We start from the raw sequence: 17008 nt of genomic DNA, 5'->3' as shown, positions 1-17008 counted from the left end.
CCCAAATGGAAATCTGGCGTGGGGTGGAATAGCCCACTGGGGAAGGGCATGACAGGTTCCTGGCTGACATGGGGGGGGTGAACTAGCATTTTTTTGAAGGTCCCTGTTATACTTCAGCATCTGTTTTTGGCCTTCATTAAATGTAATTTCTTGCCACTAATATAGAAGTTCAGAATGGCTGATAATTTAGATAAATTTGGTTTGCAGTTTCGATAACTGAATTAACCATCACACATTAGAAGCCAGTTGGTTTACTGTGCTTATCTCCTTGCTGATATCCCACATAAACAAAAATGCATCCATAAGGAGACACAATGAGGCATGTTTGAGACTCAGAAACAACTTACATTGGAATAAAATCTCAATGGACATGGAATAACTGGCACTCATTGATTATAGTCATAGCCATTAATGTGTGCCTATTTCCCTCACGTACCTATGATTCCCTGACAAGAGGGCTTGATTGCTATTCTGGGAATTGTAGTTCTGCGAGGGCACTAGGGGTCTCCTAACAATGCTTAGCATCCTTAACAAGCTCATTCCCAGGATTTTTGGGGGAAGCCATGACTGTTTAAAGTGGCATAATATGGCAGATGGGACCTGTGTTTTTCGAAAGTGAGGAAGACCTACCCTTTTACTATTCTGTAACTTAAGAGTTCTTAAAACAGATGGTTAAAGAAGGTTCAAATGCTTTAACTCTGTGTTAGTTGGGCCTGAGTGCACATTGTATGCTCGAGCTGGATATTTTTTTAGTGGGCCATTGTATTTCCAACCCTCAGTCCACTAAAGCTACCACGTGGAGGGAATTTTTAACCTCACGGAAGCGGTTAGATGCTCAGTTTGACGTATAGGAAAGAACTCAGCATTCGGCACCAATACCATATGACGCACATACGCTGGGAACAGGTGTCAGCAATTTGAAACCCATTGCAGGGTGGCATTTTCTCCCCCTTTCTAGGAAATGAACATAGGCAAAGCTTACTGATAACAAGATGACATCAAAACAGGTTGAGGGAAGGGTGTGGCGTCTAGCGGTTAGAGGAAGGCTGAAGCGGGGGGGGGGAATCTTGATTGGGGGGCACTTTTTACACCAGCATACCAGCTAGAGGACTCTGTTGATGAGCACTATAAATGTTGTAGTAAATTAATAATAATAATAATAATAATAATAATAATAATAATAATAATAATAATATATTCCACTGATAACTCATGGATATACTAGTGTTGTGTGCGCCGCAATCTGAGCAGCAGTGAGAGACTTTAGGGGTTCCAGTGCCCACCTGAAGTTCGGTTTTCTTTGAATGAAGCTCAACAGAAACTACACATACTGTATCTACAATCTGAGCACAGGGTGGAAGGCTTGAGGCAACAGATCTCCAACAGATCTTATTTTCCTATTAGGTTTCCATTTCCAGAGGTCCTACAGCTTCAGCCAAACTCTCTCATACATTGGCTCTGGCTATTGTTCTCCTTCGTACAAGATGATGTTGTGGCTGGTCAGGTGACAGGGTGAGGAAAATGCCTACTCCCCTCCTGGAGAACATCATGAACCTAGTTGTCTCTATGGTAGCATGGCAACCTTTTTAGTTGTGCAGTTAGGAGTGCTTACCCGAGTCAGCTAGACCATTAACCTAACAAAGAAACTGGGTAGACCAGTTCAGTTATTTCTTGAACAGGCCTTCATTTTGTAGCTACAAAACCACTGGCTTGGTTGGGGGTTCATGGGCATCATCCAAACCAATCCCTAAGTCCTATAATACTATTTTTATTGTGTAGTCCTTAGGAAGCATGATATGTAAATGCCACCTGTCAATAGCACTTCCGGATTGGAGCTGGACAAACCAATGCCTCATCCAGGTTCATCTCTACAGTGCCTAAATGTAGTAGGCTGGTTTTGTACCCTTCTGTCCGCCTTGCGTGCGACCCAAGCGACTCCAGTAGCCCCATGAAGGGATACAGAAATCTCACACTACGACTTCACAGCACTTCCACAGACCTGTAGCTCCTAGGATTCTTGGAGAGGCAAGCCATGTCTGCTAAACCAGTCTCAAACTTAAAATGCCCTTAGTCTAATAGGGTTAAATTTATGGTACAGTCAAATCTTGTCCATAGCTGTTGCTGAAAAATCAACTCCAAAATTAAGGTACAGTAGAGGACAATCAAAAAAAGATTTGTTTTCAGCTATATGGCAGACAATTCTGTCATTTAAACAATTAATACAATTCTGTCATTTAAACAGTGGCAACAATGTTCAAACGCCTCCAGTGAAACGGATTTCTTAGTAACTCTTCAGCTTCAAGTGAGAATATCATTAAGATCCCAAGGACAACACCCTGATACTTACAAGTAAAACAAATATTTTAAAAGAGCATTATACTACCTTCCAATATCAATGTTATTTTTCCAAGGGATTGTGATGCAATTACCCAGATTTGTATATTTGTGTGTGTATGCATGTTTAATTTTAACTAAATTGCATTCCTCCTTTATTTCCTTATTGCTTATATGTTATTGAATTATATTAATTTGATTAAATAAATAAAAATATATACTAAATGTCAGAGGCTCAGGAGCAGAAGCACAGGGGAGAGAGGAAATAGAGAGCGGAGGAGAGGAATCCGAGGGGAGCGTAGGGGAATATGACAGTGACCCGAGAGATTCCATGAGCTCCAGCGAATCAGAAGATTCCCAGAAGGGGGCGCCTATGGTAAGGGCAAGGGGGGTCCCAGGGGGGACGCACCAGAAGCAAGGGGCCAGCGGGGACTCCCAAGGGAGCAGCGGAGGATCAGGACCAGCTCCCCCACCAGAGCGCAGTGGGGGGGAAGAGTCACATGAGTCAGGACCAGCTTCTCCTCCAGCGGGGAGAGAAGATGAGTCAGGGATGACCACGCCCCCATCGGAAAGTGGGGAAACGGAGGGAAGGTCAGGTCCAGCTAGCCTCCCCGAAAGAGGGAGCAGTGACACAAGTGTAACGGTCAGAAGGAAAGTGGGAGGCTGCGCGCGCGCGCCAAGTTCGAATGTGCAGGAGCGCGGGACAGCAGAAAACCCGGATTGGGAGCCAGGTCCTAAAGCCCGAAGGAGGGAGGGGGAAGAGTCAGGGGACTCAGCGTCAGAGGAGTCTAGGAAGGGTGAGACCCCGACTAGCAGGCGGACCCAGAGAAGGAAGGAACAGAGGAAGAGGTGGAGTAAGGCTAGAATCTTAAACTGGTGACAGGGGGGAGGAGATTCAGATGGAGCTTCGGCAGTCTAAAGTTACAGACGTAGCGTTGCACGCTGCGCGTGTGGAAGTGAAACTGAACTTCAATAAAGACTTTTATACTAAAGAACGAAGCAGCGTTGGTCTTGTGTGAGCTGGGACCTTGGGCAGCGCTGACACTAAAGTATATAAAATAAAATATATAGCTAAAGTAATTAACTGTGCTGGCAAAAATTTAAAGTGCTGCTGGCAGGCATTTAATTTCATATTCTGTGTTGGAAAATTTTAACTGCCAATGATTTTTTGAATTGTGCTCTATAGTATTGTTGTGTTTTGATGTTTTATATGTTTTGTTTTCTTTAAAAAATGGAGCCCCATGTTATGGCCAAGAAAGGCATTAAACATTTCCCATAATCATCTCTTCAGAGAAGACCCACTGAGCTAAATGGACTAACATTAGTTATGTCTATTGATTTCAGTGGGTCTCCCTTTTGTAAGACCAGCATTGGACAAAACACCTTTTCAAAAAGATGCACTTTTCCTCAGCATCTTCAGAAACCTATTCTATTATACTTAGGTGTTTGTTTACTTGACAGGTGCTCCTTTCCCCCCAAATCATTTCATTTTACATAAAATGGGGTGGACCAAAGTTGTTGAGATTTTCTTAGGGCAGCCAATTTCAGGCAGCGCCCAATATACCCGGCTACCATCACGCTGCCCTCAAGCTACCCTGCTGCCTGGAATCCCACACCCAGATGCACAGCAGCCACCATGCCACCCTACAGACCCCCCTGCCACTCTAAGCTCACCCACCTACCCCTGGCTAACTACGCTACTGCTTGACGTCTCCCAGGCTTCTGTTGCCTTTTGGCAGAACAAAGGTGTTAGTCCTTTTGCAAGCAAACTATGGCCCAGTGGGAAGATGTCATGTCAGCTAGTGATACAGAACAGTTTCTTATGCCCACTACTCTCTTTAGTCAGCAACCAAATGTGGAAGATATAGAAGCAAAATATGCATACATAAAGACATTTAAGCAACTGTGTGTGCGTGTGGGAATCTGGGAAATCTAGTGTGCTGCTCCCTAGTGGCCACCCGGCCGTAGTAACCACCAAGCAGCAGCTTCTTTGGATCTCAGCAAATGGAGGGCAACATACGTACACTTAGGCAGCAGAAGCAACATTTATTAACAATTATAATAATAACCATAGAAACAGAAACAGGTGCTAATATACAAAACAAAGATAATTAAAGGACATTAGCAGAGAGGCAGATTAACAATATAGAATAAAGTAATAACTAATAAAAACTATAAAGCCAATAATAACTAATATAAAATATAATGCTATTAGTATAGGCAATAAGCAAAGATTTTTGGTGAGAGAAATAATAACAGATATAGTCACAAAATAGTTTCAGCTTCACATCTTCCCCAGCCCTTGGAGATCTCTGGGGCTTCAGGCAGGAAGACAGTTCTAACAGGCTCAAGAGCCTTATCTTCACCCTCTGGAATGGTTCATATCAAGAGCTCATTGAATTGATGGAGTTGGGGCCTTATATAGCGTCCTGGAGCAGCTTCCCACAGTTTCTGCGGCAGGTGTTCCTGTTGGAATCCCTTTCCCATCCTTTGAAGTCTAAGTCTGAGCTGGCTCAAAGCAAAGCCACTCCTTTCTTTCCCATGCCTGCAGCTGCATTCCTTATCTCAGTGACTATATATGGAAATAGAAGCTAAATTGAAAAACAGGAGCACCATCTACTGGCTGTTTCCCTGGCAATACACCTGGGTGAAGAAGTCTTCTCAGGTGCATGTGCAGGGGTGTTTAAAAGCATGTGCATATGCCTATTTTACTTACTATGTGTTTCCTGAGTAGGGCAAGTTTCTTGCAGCACTGACAATCTGCAGCACTGATCTTTTCATTTCCCTGCCATGCTCACTGTCTGTTACTTATTTGGGGGGTTAGATGGCATGGGCATAAAATAAATTGAGATCTACAGGTAAATTTCTGGGTGACTGTGTAGTTCGACACACATCTCTGACTCTCAGTGGAGTAATCAGGAGTGGATTTCCATGTGGAAGCTAAGAACCCTGAGGAATCAGGCCAATGGCTCATCTAGTGCTGCATCCAAATCTTACAGTGACCAACCAGAGGCCTATGGGAAACCTGCAAGCTGAACCTGAGTTCAACAGCACTTTCCCTTCTTGCAGTTTACAGCAACCAGTATTGAGAAGGATGATGATGAAGCCTCCAAGAGTAGAGGTGAAGCAAAACCATGGCTAGTAGCCACTGGTAGCCTTACCCTCCCTGAATTTGTCTAATCCTCTTTTAAAGTCATCTAGTTGGTGGCCATCACTGTGGGAATGAGTTCCAGACTATGGAAGATGGACCTCTTTCATCTGTCCTGAATCCTCCAACATTCAACTTTGGATGAATTCTAGTGTTATGAGAGAAGGAGAAAAACTTCTCCTTCCATTCTCTCCATGCCATGCATAATTTTATACACTGAAAATAATCTTCTTGGCTCAGAATTTTTAAGTGTGTGCTTTTTGCACTGGCTGTTTGGTACTCTCATAAAAAAGCCTGCCTGAAGTCTGTCGTCCCTTGCTCTAAGAGACGACTGGTGTCTCCTTTCTCTCTTGTGGCACAGCAGACTCTGGACATTGGCTGCAGGCTGCTGTATGAACCAGGGACTAAGTCATATAGCATATGGGCAAAAGTTGTCCTCTTGCGCCACAGACACTATATACGATCATTTAAACCTCCTGATGCAGCAGGAGACAAGACAGCTGCAGTTCCTCATGACCATTCCCTTTGCAGTACTGTTGTCTCCCTTCCCTCACCTGCAAAAATCCAGGTGTGCCACGCTGCAGATATAATGGAGAGAGATGGCAAAACTAGGTTCCTGCATTGGCTCTTGGTTTAACGGATCTAAAGGCTCATGTCTTCCATCAGTCTTAGTTAAAAGGCAACCATAAGACATAATATCACTTATTGCACCAGGCTGGGTAGAAACCTATACCCATGCACCTGTGCAAAAGCATATGTGGGCAATCTTATCTGTCCTGAGAACAAAAGCTACTATTTGTTTTGTTTTTTTTATAATAATTTTTTATTACAGATTTTTATAACAACACAAACATATAACAAATACGTAAACAAACAAAAAACACAATCAAAACAAAAAACATGTACCATTTCATATCTTAGTTTCTTACACCTTTCTTCCCCGACTTCCTCGTGCCTCCCTTCTCTGTATTCCAAGTTCTTATCAATTACTCAGCAAATCTTCCCTTATTTTAATAAAAATTCAAACTAATCTTCCTTATTCTCCTTGTCTTAACCATTACTAATAGTAACCATTTACTTTCCAATCCAACATCATTCTAACTCTCATTAATTTTGTAGTATTTCTTTAAATAGTCCTTAAACTTTTTCCAATCTTCTTGCGCTGCTTCTCTTCCCTGGTTTCGGATTCTGCTCGTCATTTCTGCCAAGCCCATGTAGTCTATCACCTTCATCTGCCATTCTTCCAGTGTGGGTAAATCTTGCGTCTTCCAGTACTTCGCAATGAGTATTCTAGCTGCTGTTGTAGCATACATAAAGAAAGTTATATCTGTCTTTAACACCCCTTGGCCGACAATACCCAAGAGAAAGGCCTCTGGTTTCTTGGTGAAAGTATATTTAAATACCTTTTTAAGTTCATTATAGATCATTTCCCAGAATGCCTTAATCTTCGGGCACGTCCACCAAAGGTGAAAGAATGTACCTTCCTTTTCTTTACATTTCCAACATTTATTGTCAGGCAAATGGTAAATCTTTGCAAGCTTGACTGGGGTTATGTACCACCTATAGATCATTTTCATAATATTTTCTCTTAAGGCATTACATGCCGTAAATTTCATCCCGGTGGTCCACAACTTTTCCCAATCAGCAAACAAAATATTATGACCAATGTCCTGAGCCCATTTAATCATAGCTGATTTAACCGTTTCATCTTGTGTATTCCATTTCAGCAGCAGATTATACATTTTTGACAAATTCTTAGTACTTGGTTCTAACAATTCTGTCTCCAATTTTGATTTTTCCACCTGGAAGCCAATTTTACTGTCCATTTTAAACACTTCATTTATTTGATGATAATGCAACCAATCTCTCACCTTCCCTTTTAATTTCTCAAAACTCTGCAATCTCAATTTGTCCCCTTCCTTTTCCAAGATTTCCCAGTATCTTGGCCACTTTGACTCCATATTAGACTTTTTAACAGCCTTTGCTTCCATTGGCGATAGCCACCTTGGAGTTTTGTTTTCCAGCAAGTCTTTATATCTGACCCAGACATTTAATAGTGCTTTTCTGACAATATGGTTTTTAAAACTTTTATGTGCTTTAACCTTGTCATACCACAGATATGCATGCCACCCAAAAATATTGTTAAAACCTTCCAAATCCAAAATGTCTGTGTTTTCAAGAAGCAGCCATTCTTTCAGCCAGCAGAAAGCTGCCGCTTCATAGTACAGTTTGAAGTCTGGCAGGGCAAACCCCCCTCTTTCCTTTGAATCCGTTAATATCTTAAATTTAATTCTGGGCTTTTTGCCCTGCCAGACAAATTTAGATATGTCTTTTTGCCACTTCTTGAAACAGTCCATTTTATCCATTATTTGCAATGCTTGAAACAAAAACAACATTCTTGGCAATACATTCATCTTTATAACTGCAATTCGACCTAACAAGGAAAGCTTTAAATTTGACCAAATCTCCAAGTCTTTTTTCACTTCTGTCCAAGTTTTTTCATAATTATCTTTAAATAAATTCACATTCTTAGCTGTCATGTTTATACCCAAGTATTTCACTTTTTTAACCACAGTCAACCCTGTCTCATTCTGAAACCTTTCTTTTTCAACCTGTGTTAGATTTTTCTCCAATACCTTTGTTTTTAACTTATTCAATTTAAATCCTGCCAATTGACCAAACTCTTGGATTATTTCCAAAACTCTTTTCGTACTAGCTTCTGGCTCTTGCAATGTAAGTACTAGGTCATCTGCAAATGCTCTCAGTTTGTATTGTTTAACTCCGACCTGAATCCCTTTAACCAACTGGTCCCTCCTAATCATATTAAGCAAAACCTCCAGGACCGATATAAAAAGTAATGGGGAGATAGGGCACCCCTGTTGTGTCCCTTTTTCAATCTTGAACTCTTCTGTAACCACATTATTTACAATTAATTTTGCTTTCTGTTCAGAATAAATTGCACCTATACCATTCTCAAACCCTTGGCCTACCCCCATCCCCCGGAGGTTCTTCAACATAAAGCTCCAAGAAATGTTGTCAAAGGCTTTCTCGGCGTCCACAAATATCAAAACAGCCTTAGTATTTATGTTCACTTCCAACTTCTCCAAAATGTCAATTATATTCCTTACATTGTCCGACAAATGCCTTTTCGGGAGAAAGCCCGCTTGGTCCCCATGAATCTCCTCCATCAAAACTCTTTTCAGTCTCTTTGCTAAAACATCAGCAAAGATTTTGTAATCCACATTTAGTAACGAGATGGGTCGGTAGTTCTTAAGTTGGGTCTTTTCAGTCTCTGTCTTTGGTATAAGTGTAATGTAGGCCTCTCTCCACGTATCGGGTGCCTTCCTCCCCTCCATGATCTCGTTGCAGACTTCCTTCAAAGGTTGTATAAGCCCTTCCTTCAAAACTTTGTAATATTTGGAAGTCAGTCCATCCGGTCCAGGTGATTTGCCCAACGTCATGTTTTGAATGGCATCTTCTATTTCCTGTGCTGATATCTCCTGGTTCAAAATTGTCTTACTTTCCTGCGAAATCTTTTTCAGCCCATTTTTCTCGAGGAATTGTTGTATATCTGTTTCTTTTTGCGGCCCTTGTGTGTAAAGTTGTCTAAAGTAGTTCTGAAAACAGTTCCTGATTTCAGCTGGGTTACTTATATTCTTTCCTTCCACTTCTATGTTTGTTACCGTGTTGAGTTTTTGTCTCTTCTTTATTTGCCAAGCCAATAGCTTGCCACATTTGTCAGCAGATTCAAAAGTCTTTTGTCTCATTTGCTTAATTTTCCACTATAATTCTTGATTCGTCAGTTCCATATATTGTGTTTGATAAAATTTGATTTCTCTTAAAATCTCTTGTGATTTTGGCTTCAATCTTAGTTTCTTTTCCCCTTCTTTTATCTTTTCCAGAATTTTTTCCTTCCTCTCATTTTGTTTTCTTTTCTTTAATGTATTTTGTTGTATCAGAAACCCTCTCATCACGGCTTTGCTTGCGTCCCATACTGTTCTTTTTTCTACTTTAGTCCTTAGATTGATTTCAAAATAGTCTTTCAAAGTTTTTTGGGCCTTCTTGCAAATCTCCTCATCTCTAAGTAAGGTGTCATTCATTCCAAAAGCTACTATTTGAAATCTATGTCTGAGAAGTAAGTCCTATTGAACTCAGAAGAGATTCAACTCTTAGCAAATATGTTTACCTGCCAAACTGCTTCTACAAATGATGTTTAAATATGCTGGAACATTTCCTTTGGTTTTGCTGCAATTTGAATTTAAAATTTGCCTTGCCCAGAATACTAAACATAGCTGCAATCCTGGGATTAAACCCCACTGAACTCAGGGAGACTTACATCTGAGATGACGTGTAGAGGAGTCTCTAGAGCTGTAGTTCTGTCTCCCATTTTCTATCCTGCTTTAACAACCTTCACACAAGTGTTGCCTTCCATATTAGAATGGATTCTTCTTAAGTCAATTATGTAATAAACACAACCATATTTATGTCCTTGGTGAAGATATAAAATCTCTCCCATTCTTTGGATCCCTCCTCAAAAAAACCCTTTCCTCATTCCTGGTTGAAAAACATAGCCTATTACTTTCCCTTGGATTTATCCTGTGTGTGTCCCAAGTCTCAACCACTCCTCCCCAGTTGTTACCCTGTATATTTCTCTTGAATGGGGAGGCACCACCGAGATTTCAGTTATGATCTAGGCCAGGAGTCAGCAAACTTTCAGTGCAGGCGGGGGGGGGGAGGGCGGTCCACTGTCCCTCAGGCCTTGTGGGGGGCCAGACTATATTTTGGGGGGAGTGGGGGAGAAAGAATTCCTATGCCCCACAAATAACCCAGAGATCTAGGCAGATCTTTCTGTTTATGCATTGTTAGTTACAACAATAATCTTTTCCCCCCCAGCAGTTCCTTTGCATTTAGCAGAATTTGGAATATTTATTATAATTTTAGCAAATTAGGGAAGAAGGGGTGGAATCTATTGAAACACAAAGGGAGACGGGGAGCTGGTTGTCATACAGAGCACTTTGTGTTCTGTGTGAATAAACTTTACCCACTGAGTACTACACTATTCTGTTTATAAGCTCTCTGTAATCACAGTCTAGTTTGTAATTTATTTATTTCATTCATATTTATATGCTACTGTATCATAAAAATATATTACAGTGGTTTACAACAATATAAAACCATAAAACCATACAGTAATGTTAGAAGAATTTTAAGGTCTTGTTATAAGAAAATACTGCTCCTTTTCCCTTATGGGGTATCCAAGAGCCCGTATAGAGTCCTTAAGTAGGTCCCCTATTGGAAGGAGAAAATAACAGGCCACCCAGAGAATATTGAGAAAAAGGGCAGCTACTAAGCCTGATCTTTATTAACTGTTGCAACAGGGTGCTCACTATCACACGCAGGAGGCCCCAGAACAATGGTGTGCAAGCCCTATATAGACTTTTCACACTGCCCACCCTGTCTACGATGCAGGGGTTCAAAACATTACACTCCAAGAGGATCCTGTTTCTCCCATTGCTGCTGGATGCAAAAAGAAATCAAGAATGCTCAGCTTGCTGCGTTTAAGACTGCACTCATATTTCCTCCTTACCCACATCATCCCCAGCTGTAATCCTTAAAACAACTGCTCTCCTTCCAACTCTAAAACTCCACTTGAAAGGCTTTTGTCCTTCTAACTAATTATGAGTGGAGAGAGAGGCCCCTCCCATTTGCCCTCTGGCACAGCGCCACCCACTTTGTCCCACTATAAACTCATATTCAGTGGGCTATTACCAGGCTGGCTCCTGGCTTGTATTTTAACATGCTAAATCCAGTGTGTGACACCCAGGAATTTGAAGGGAGTCCAGGAACTCCACAAACTCATAACAATACCTTTAATGAGAAATTTAAATTTCATGAAATGTTATTGCAGGCGTTCCTCATTCCTGATGCCTGGCTCCAAGCCATCCTCCAGTCCACCTCCCCGTCCTCTACCACAGCCCAGTCCAAGAAGAGGTGCTCAGATGCGGCCAACAGTGTTGACTTGTGCTGCACCACGCAAGCAAGAAGTAAGTTGGTGGGGAGTCAACCCCACTCATAGCAAGTGCCAGAGGTTGTCCTGATCAGACAGTTGCCAAGGTGTACCTGTTGGGATTTTGGTAAATATACTGCTATAGGCCACTTCAGTCTCTGCCAAGCAGCAGCAAGAGATTCCAAGGGTTTGGCACTTAACCAGGGTTTGTACTTCCTTGGAAAGAGGAGGCACAGCAGAAACAAGTGCCTTTAAGAAATCTGGTATATTCACACACACTGCTTTTTTTTTAACCAAGTGTTTAGGGGTACTGTCATTTTTCTACTCATACTGAAATATTGCCCCTCAATGAGACCAAACAGATTCACAAAATGTTTAGGGGTATGCATACCCCTGCGTCTCCCCAGAAAAAAATCACTGTTCACACAAATTTACTGTATTTTTCACTCTATAAGACGCACCTTTTCACCTCCAAAAATTAAGGGGAAATGTGTGTGCGTCTTATGGAGCAAATGCAGGCTCCGTGGCTTCAGTGATAGCGACACGAAGCCTCCGAAGCGCAGAGGGAGCACTCCCGCCACACTCCGGAGGCTTCTCACTCTCTAGGCTTCAGGTTCCTTTCAATGAAGCCAGGAAGATTCTCCTGGTTTCAGCGAAAGGAACCCGAAGCCTCCAGAGTGCAGCGGGAACTCCCGTTGTGCTCCGGAGGCTTCGCGTTGCTTTTGCTTTTTGTTTTGATTCTAATAATAATAATAAATTTTTCTTTATACCCCGGCTGAGACTGGGCTCAGGGCGGCTAACACCAAATATATAATACATTAAAAACACAAAATCAAGCAATTAGATTTAAAATACAATTCAAAATCACATTTAAAATCAAAATAAAATTAAGTGGGAACCCACAAATCATAACTGTAGGTGTAAGGAATTAAATGTTCACCAGGCCCGGCCACCCGTGCTGGTCCCATATGGGCCAATAGAAAGAACCAAGGAGGCCACTTACACACGGGGTCCCATAGAAAGAAAGAAGGGGCTCAGACAGGGCCCAGACCAAAGGCCCAGTAGAACAGCTCTGCCTTGCAGGCCCTGCGGAAAGATTCTGTGGTAAAGAGCATGTTTTCTAGAAGAAAGCTGCTGGACAAATGCAAAACTGCTTGGATCTGTGCCTAGAAAGCACAGGACAAGTGGAAAAACCATTCCAACCCAGGACAAGCAGAAATGTGGATGAGCACTAAGATTCATGGAAGTCTTGGGTTATCCCTATCTTAAAGACTCCAGGAGGATTCACATCTGAGATTCCTGGATTTCATTTGACTCTCTTATTTTCCTCAGGTCACTCACACAGATGGCAGTGAACTGCCCCTTGTCGTCCTGCCCCCTTCTGGGTCGTTACTACCCCAGGGAGCCCATTCAGCAAGTTCAGGCCCTGCCCCACCCCACAGTAAGTAGAGGGAGGGGAAAGGATGGCATTTGTGAGTGGGAATATAGCAGCTCCCTACCTATTCTTGTCTGCCTTTGTTTCAGGGAACAACACTGAGAAATGGGACTGGGTTCAGTTCCCAGCCCCCCCCGCACTCCATCCCAGAGACAGGTCCCCTGCGAAAGGAACACCTATGGACAACACCCCTTGCTTTCACAGCCATGAGGAAAGGTGAGCTGTCCGACTCCCCTGAATACCTCTTTCAAAACCACAAGTTTCTGGTACCAAAAGCACCCTTACTAGATGGCTTAATTTTTTAAGAAGGCAAACAGGTCTATACCTCCCATTGCAGTTTGCTTTATTAAATATATTATTCAAATGTATACAAAAATCATACCCATTACAAAATATATTTTTATAATACACTGAAATAAAACAGGATAGCTCAGTTGGTAGAGCATGAGACTCCTAATCTCAGGGCCGTGGGCAAAAGTGGATGCTCCTGCCACACCTCCTGTGGCGTTACTAGAGCCACTAAGTGATGGAAGTAAGAGAACCCCCTCTGCTCACAGCAGCTGCCAAATCAGAGTCCCATCAGCAAAATACAGAGACCACACTGCAAACAGGCACCTCTAGGTTGGTTAAAATATTTTGTTTGCTAAGGGGAGAGGGGTCTTGGGTAGGCCAAGGGGCGTTATGCTTCAATGTAGTACTTTTTGAACCTGTTGAACTCCTGTAGTTTGCATTCTGCAAAGCTCCAGTTAGTTTCATTTTCCATTCTTGTTACATAGCAATAAAGGACAGTTATGTTTGAGAGGCCTGCTTCATTCTGATATGCTTTCCTGTTACCCCAACACAACAAAACCAGGATTTTTGTAGGATGGGCCTGAGATTGCGAGCAGGTCCTTGGCATTGTCCCTGGGAGAAAGCAAGACAGTTGAACCTAGTGGCTGAATGTCTCGGACTTGTTTTCTCTTGCAGAGTCATGTGCAGAATGCGCAGAGAGTGGCTGGTGCAAGAAGAATTGGTGAACAAATTAGCTCTGCAGGTATGGACAAAGTTGGCAGGTGGTGGGATGAGGGAGGGGGGTGGATGCTGACACAGTCACTGTGAAGGAAGCCTGCAGAACAGAGAGCTTGCTAGGCGTATGGTCCTCCAAGTATAGCATCTTATGTAGCCAAAATGGCAACACTCACACACAAGAGGGAACAAGATTTGGGAAGTACGTACAGTAAATCTTAACATCTTGTGGGGGAACCTCTCAAATGACCCAGTGTGGTTTTTTAAAAAAAAGATATTTATTGAGTTTTTCCATCTTTATACATTAAAAAATCAAAAAACAAAAAAGTTAAAAACACATAAAGTTTACAATCCTTATTTTCAATAACATATTTCCCTGACTTCCCCACACCTCCCCTTCTTACATTCCAATTCAAATTGTTAATTCAACAAGTACTTGTCCCCAATTTTTGACCTTTTTATATTTAATTCATTTTTAAAAAACCAATTTTAACTTATAAACATCAGTATTTAAACATCAGTGCTCATTCTTAAAACTTTTTTCTAAAGTCGACCCAAATTCCCTTCCGCGAATTCCCCAATTTTCATACTAATAACAAAACAAAATTAAAAAAAAAACAGATTATAATTCTGCACCCTTTGGATTCCCAAACCCCACCCCACCCTTTCCCGGTTTCAATCCCCAACAAATGTCCATCAGTCTTAGTCTACTATCAGCCTGGAGACCTCACATCCAAGGCTCTTAATTCTCTCTCAATTCCTCTCTGCCGGTTTTTTTGATAGTCCTTAATATTAAACACCAGATCTCGGAGAAGCTCTGTCCCGATAGGGTCCATATTTCTTCCAGCCAGACCTCCATACTTAAAAGTGGAGCCCGAATCTTGTTTCTTAAAAGGAGTAAGAAAGGACTTAAAAGAAGTCCAAATGTCCCAAAAGCTCCAACTTTCACCTTAATCAAATTTGTAATCCATAGGTCTTCAGATCTCCACATAAGGAGATCTCCCCATTCTTCAATCTTCAATTCAAAACAGATTTTCATCATCCAGTACTTATTTTCCTTTGTAGCCATCATGTCAGGCCTCTGGCTCTCCTTTGTCATCTGCAACATTACATCTCCTTCCTTTTCCTCAGAAACAACATATATCTCTTTCTCCACACTCTCAAATCTTTCAAGTTTCTCTTCTTGTCCAGCTGCATGGACTTCATGAGTCAAGTCCTTATCAAATTCAATGAATTTGTTTACTGTTAAGTCCAGAGTTGCAACATTTGTAGCCAAAACATCAATTTGGCCTTGTAACTTTCCCAAGAGAAGAAACACTCTGTCCAATTTAGCTTGAATTTTTCCTCCTTCAGCCATTCTTGTAATGTCCCAAAATCCCCTCTAGAGGGATTTTGGTTACTTTATCTTCCTTCCAGTTCAAATCCAAAAATCAAGTTAGTTTGTATCAGTTCTTCCTTGTTTTCAACAAAATATAACCAAATTGTAGCAAATATATCCAGCAGAGACAGCAGAAACAAAGTTCTCTTTTTCCTTCTAGACAGCTAATTTGACAGCTGTCAAACTCTTCTATATCTCCTCAACAGGCTCTCTCGCGGATCACTCCCGGGTCCGGGGGGGTGGCACTTCAGCTCTCAAAATTAGCTCTTATCCTCCAGTGAAATTACTTATACTGCCAAATCGTGAAATTAATGTCTTTTACCCAATAAAGAAGAAGAAAAGTTAGCTAGTCCTTGCTTTAGATTATTTATAAGACGGGGAGACGGACTTCCTGTTTGCGCCTTCCCCGATTGTGCCTAATTCAAAAAAAAAAATTTCTTTACAAATCCAATTTCCGTATTACTCACGGGTTGTTGCTTTTAGAGTCCAATTGTTCACCAGAAGAAGTCAGCGCTCTCCGACCATGGCATGCGGCTTCACTCCGCAGGAGAAGCAGTCGACTCTCAGCAACGCGCCGCTCACCCTGTCCCCCGTTCCGAAGCCTTTAAAAAGGCTCCTTCGCAGGTCTTCCGGGTTAGCGCCATCGGCTAATGGCGGATTCCCTCCGAGCTCCGGAGGGAATCGGCTCCGCAGGAACCGGGTCTTGCCGCTGCGGCGACACGGGGACCCTCAGAAATCACAGGCATTGAAGCCTGTGAACTTGGTGACTCGGCGGGCACCATTTGCGCCCCCCCGACCTGCGAAGGAGCCTTTTTAAAGGCTTCGGAACAGGGGACGGGGTGAGCGGCGCGGTGCTGAGAGTCAAATGACCCAGTTTGGGCTGAGCACATGCTCAGTAGGTATGGTGGGGTGAAGAGGGAGTGGAGTGGAATAGAATGAAATGGCTGGGAACCTGAACAGGAACATCCCACTATTTTGTTGTGGGTCCCACTAGTTAGCATTATTTTCCCAAAGCCATGAGTTTTTCCAGAGCTGGTGTGTGGAGATTGCATTTAGGTGAAAAAGGAGCAAGAGGAAAGCAAGATTCTTTTTTTAAAAAAGAAATGGCAAGTGAATAGTAGACAACCGCAGGTTGGGGAGAGAACAATGAAGTCTTCTGAGGAAGCAAAAGCTCAGTTTGCTGAATCAGAGAGTTTTCTTATGAAGTGGAAAATTCCCTGGCTCAATTATTTTTGTAACAATGTCCTACTTCCTCTAGGGGGACACAGTTGCAGCCAAACTTGTAACTTTAAAAAATAACTTTTTTTTAAGTCCCCCAGTTCATCAAAAAAAGACGACTGTATCAATTCCAACTATTTTAAAGTTACTCTAAAACCAGGAGAAGTCAGCCAGAAACACTGTATCTTTTTTGCAGAGTTAGCTGTCAAAAGCAGTTTATTGCGTGCCTTTCACAATGCGGCATTCATTTTCAAGGCAGTCCGTTCCCAGGATCAAAGCAGTGGATTTCCAATTCCTTTCCCCACTTTCTTTACAGGAAAATAAAGTTCAAATCTTTTCCCCTCCTTTCCTGCAATCCGGAGGGGAAGTCTTCTGTCTGACGTTCGGATTTTGACCCTTTTAAAAGTTACTTTCAAAGTTCTAGCTCACAGTCTCTTTGCTTTGTTCTGTATACAAAAAACGGGAAGCAGACTTCCTGTTTAT

The 17008-nt window shown here is 42.1% G+C and overlaps 2 protein-coding genes across 8 annotated transcripts in view; one reads left to right on the top strand and one right to left on the bottom strand.

Annotated features, from left to right (window-relative positions):
* Positions 1–17008, bottom strand: part of HSD17B10 (hydroxysteroid 17-beta dehydrogenase 10) — a 239552-nt gene that overhangs the window by 121079 nt on the left and 101465 nt on the right. The window lies entirely within an intron of this gene.
* FOXP3 (forkhead box P3) overlaps positions 1–17008 on the top strand; it is a 30267-nt gene that overhangs the window by 7928 nt on the left and 5331 nt on the right. For 4 of the 6 annotated variants that reach the window (XM_053371019.1, XM_053371017.1, XM_053371015.1 and 1 more), the window contains 4 exons: positions 11391–11526; positions 12822–12930; positions 13014–13140; positions 13891–13957. In XM_053371019.1, coding sequence (XP_053226994.1) covers positions 11407–11526; positions 12822–12930; positions 13014–13140; positions 13891–13957 — 423 coding nt within the window. In that variant the 5' untranslated portion in view covers positions 11391–11406. Of the gene's footprint in view, positions 1–10300; positions 11527–12821; positions 12931–13013; positions 13141–13890; positions 13958–17008 lie in introns of those variants that run through there. The other 2 variants (XM_053371020.1, XM_053371014.1) reach the window with 1 other exon arrangement.

This window comes from Podarcis raffonei, chromosome 17 (genome assembly GCF_027172205.1).
Source record: "Podarcis raffonei isolate rPodRaf1 chromosome 17, rPodRaf1.pri, whole genome shotgun sequence".
In the NCBI taxonomy this organism is placed as follows: Eukaryota; Metazoa; Chordata; class Lepidosauria; order Squamata; family Lacertidae; genus Podarcis; species Podarcis raffonei.
Note: the sequence above shows the minus strand (reverse complement) of the source record. Positions and strands in the feature narration are given on the sequence as shown.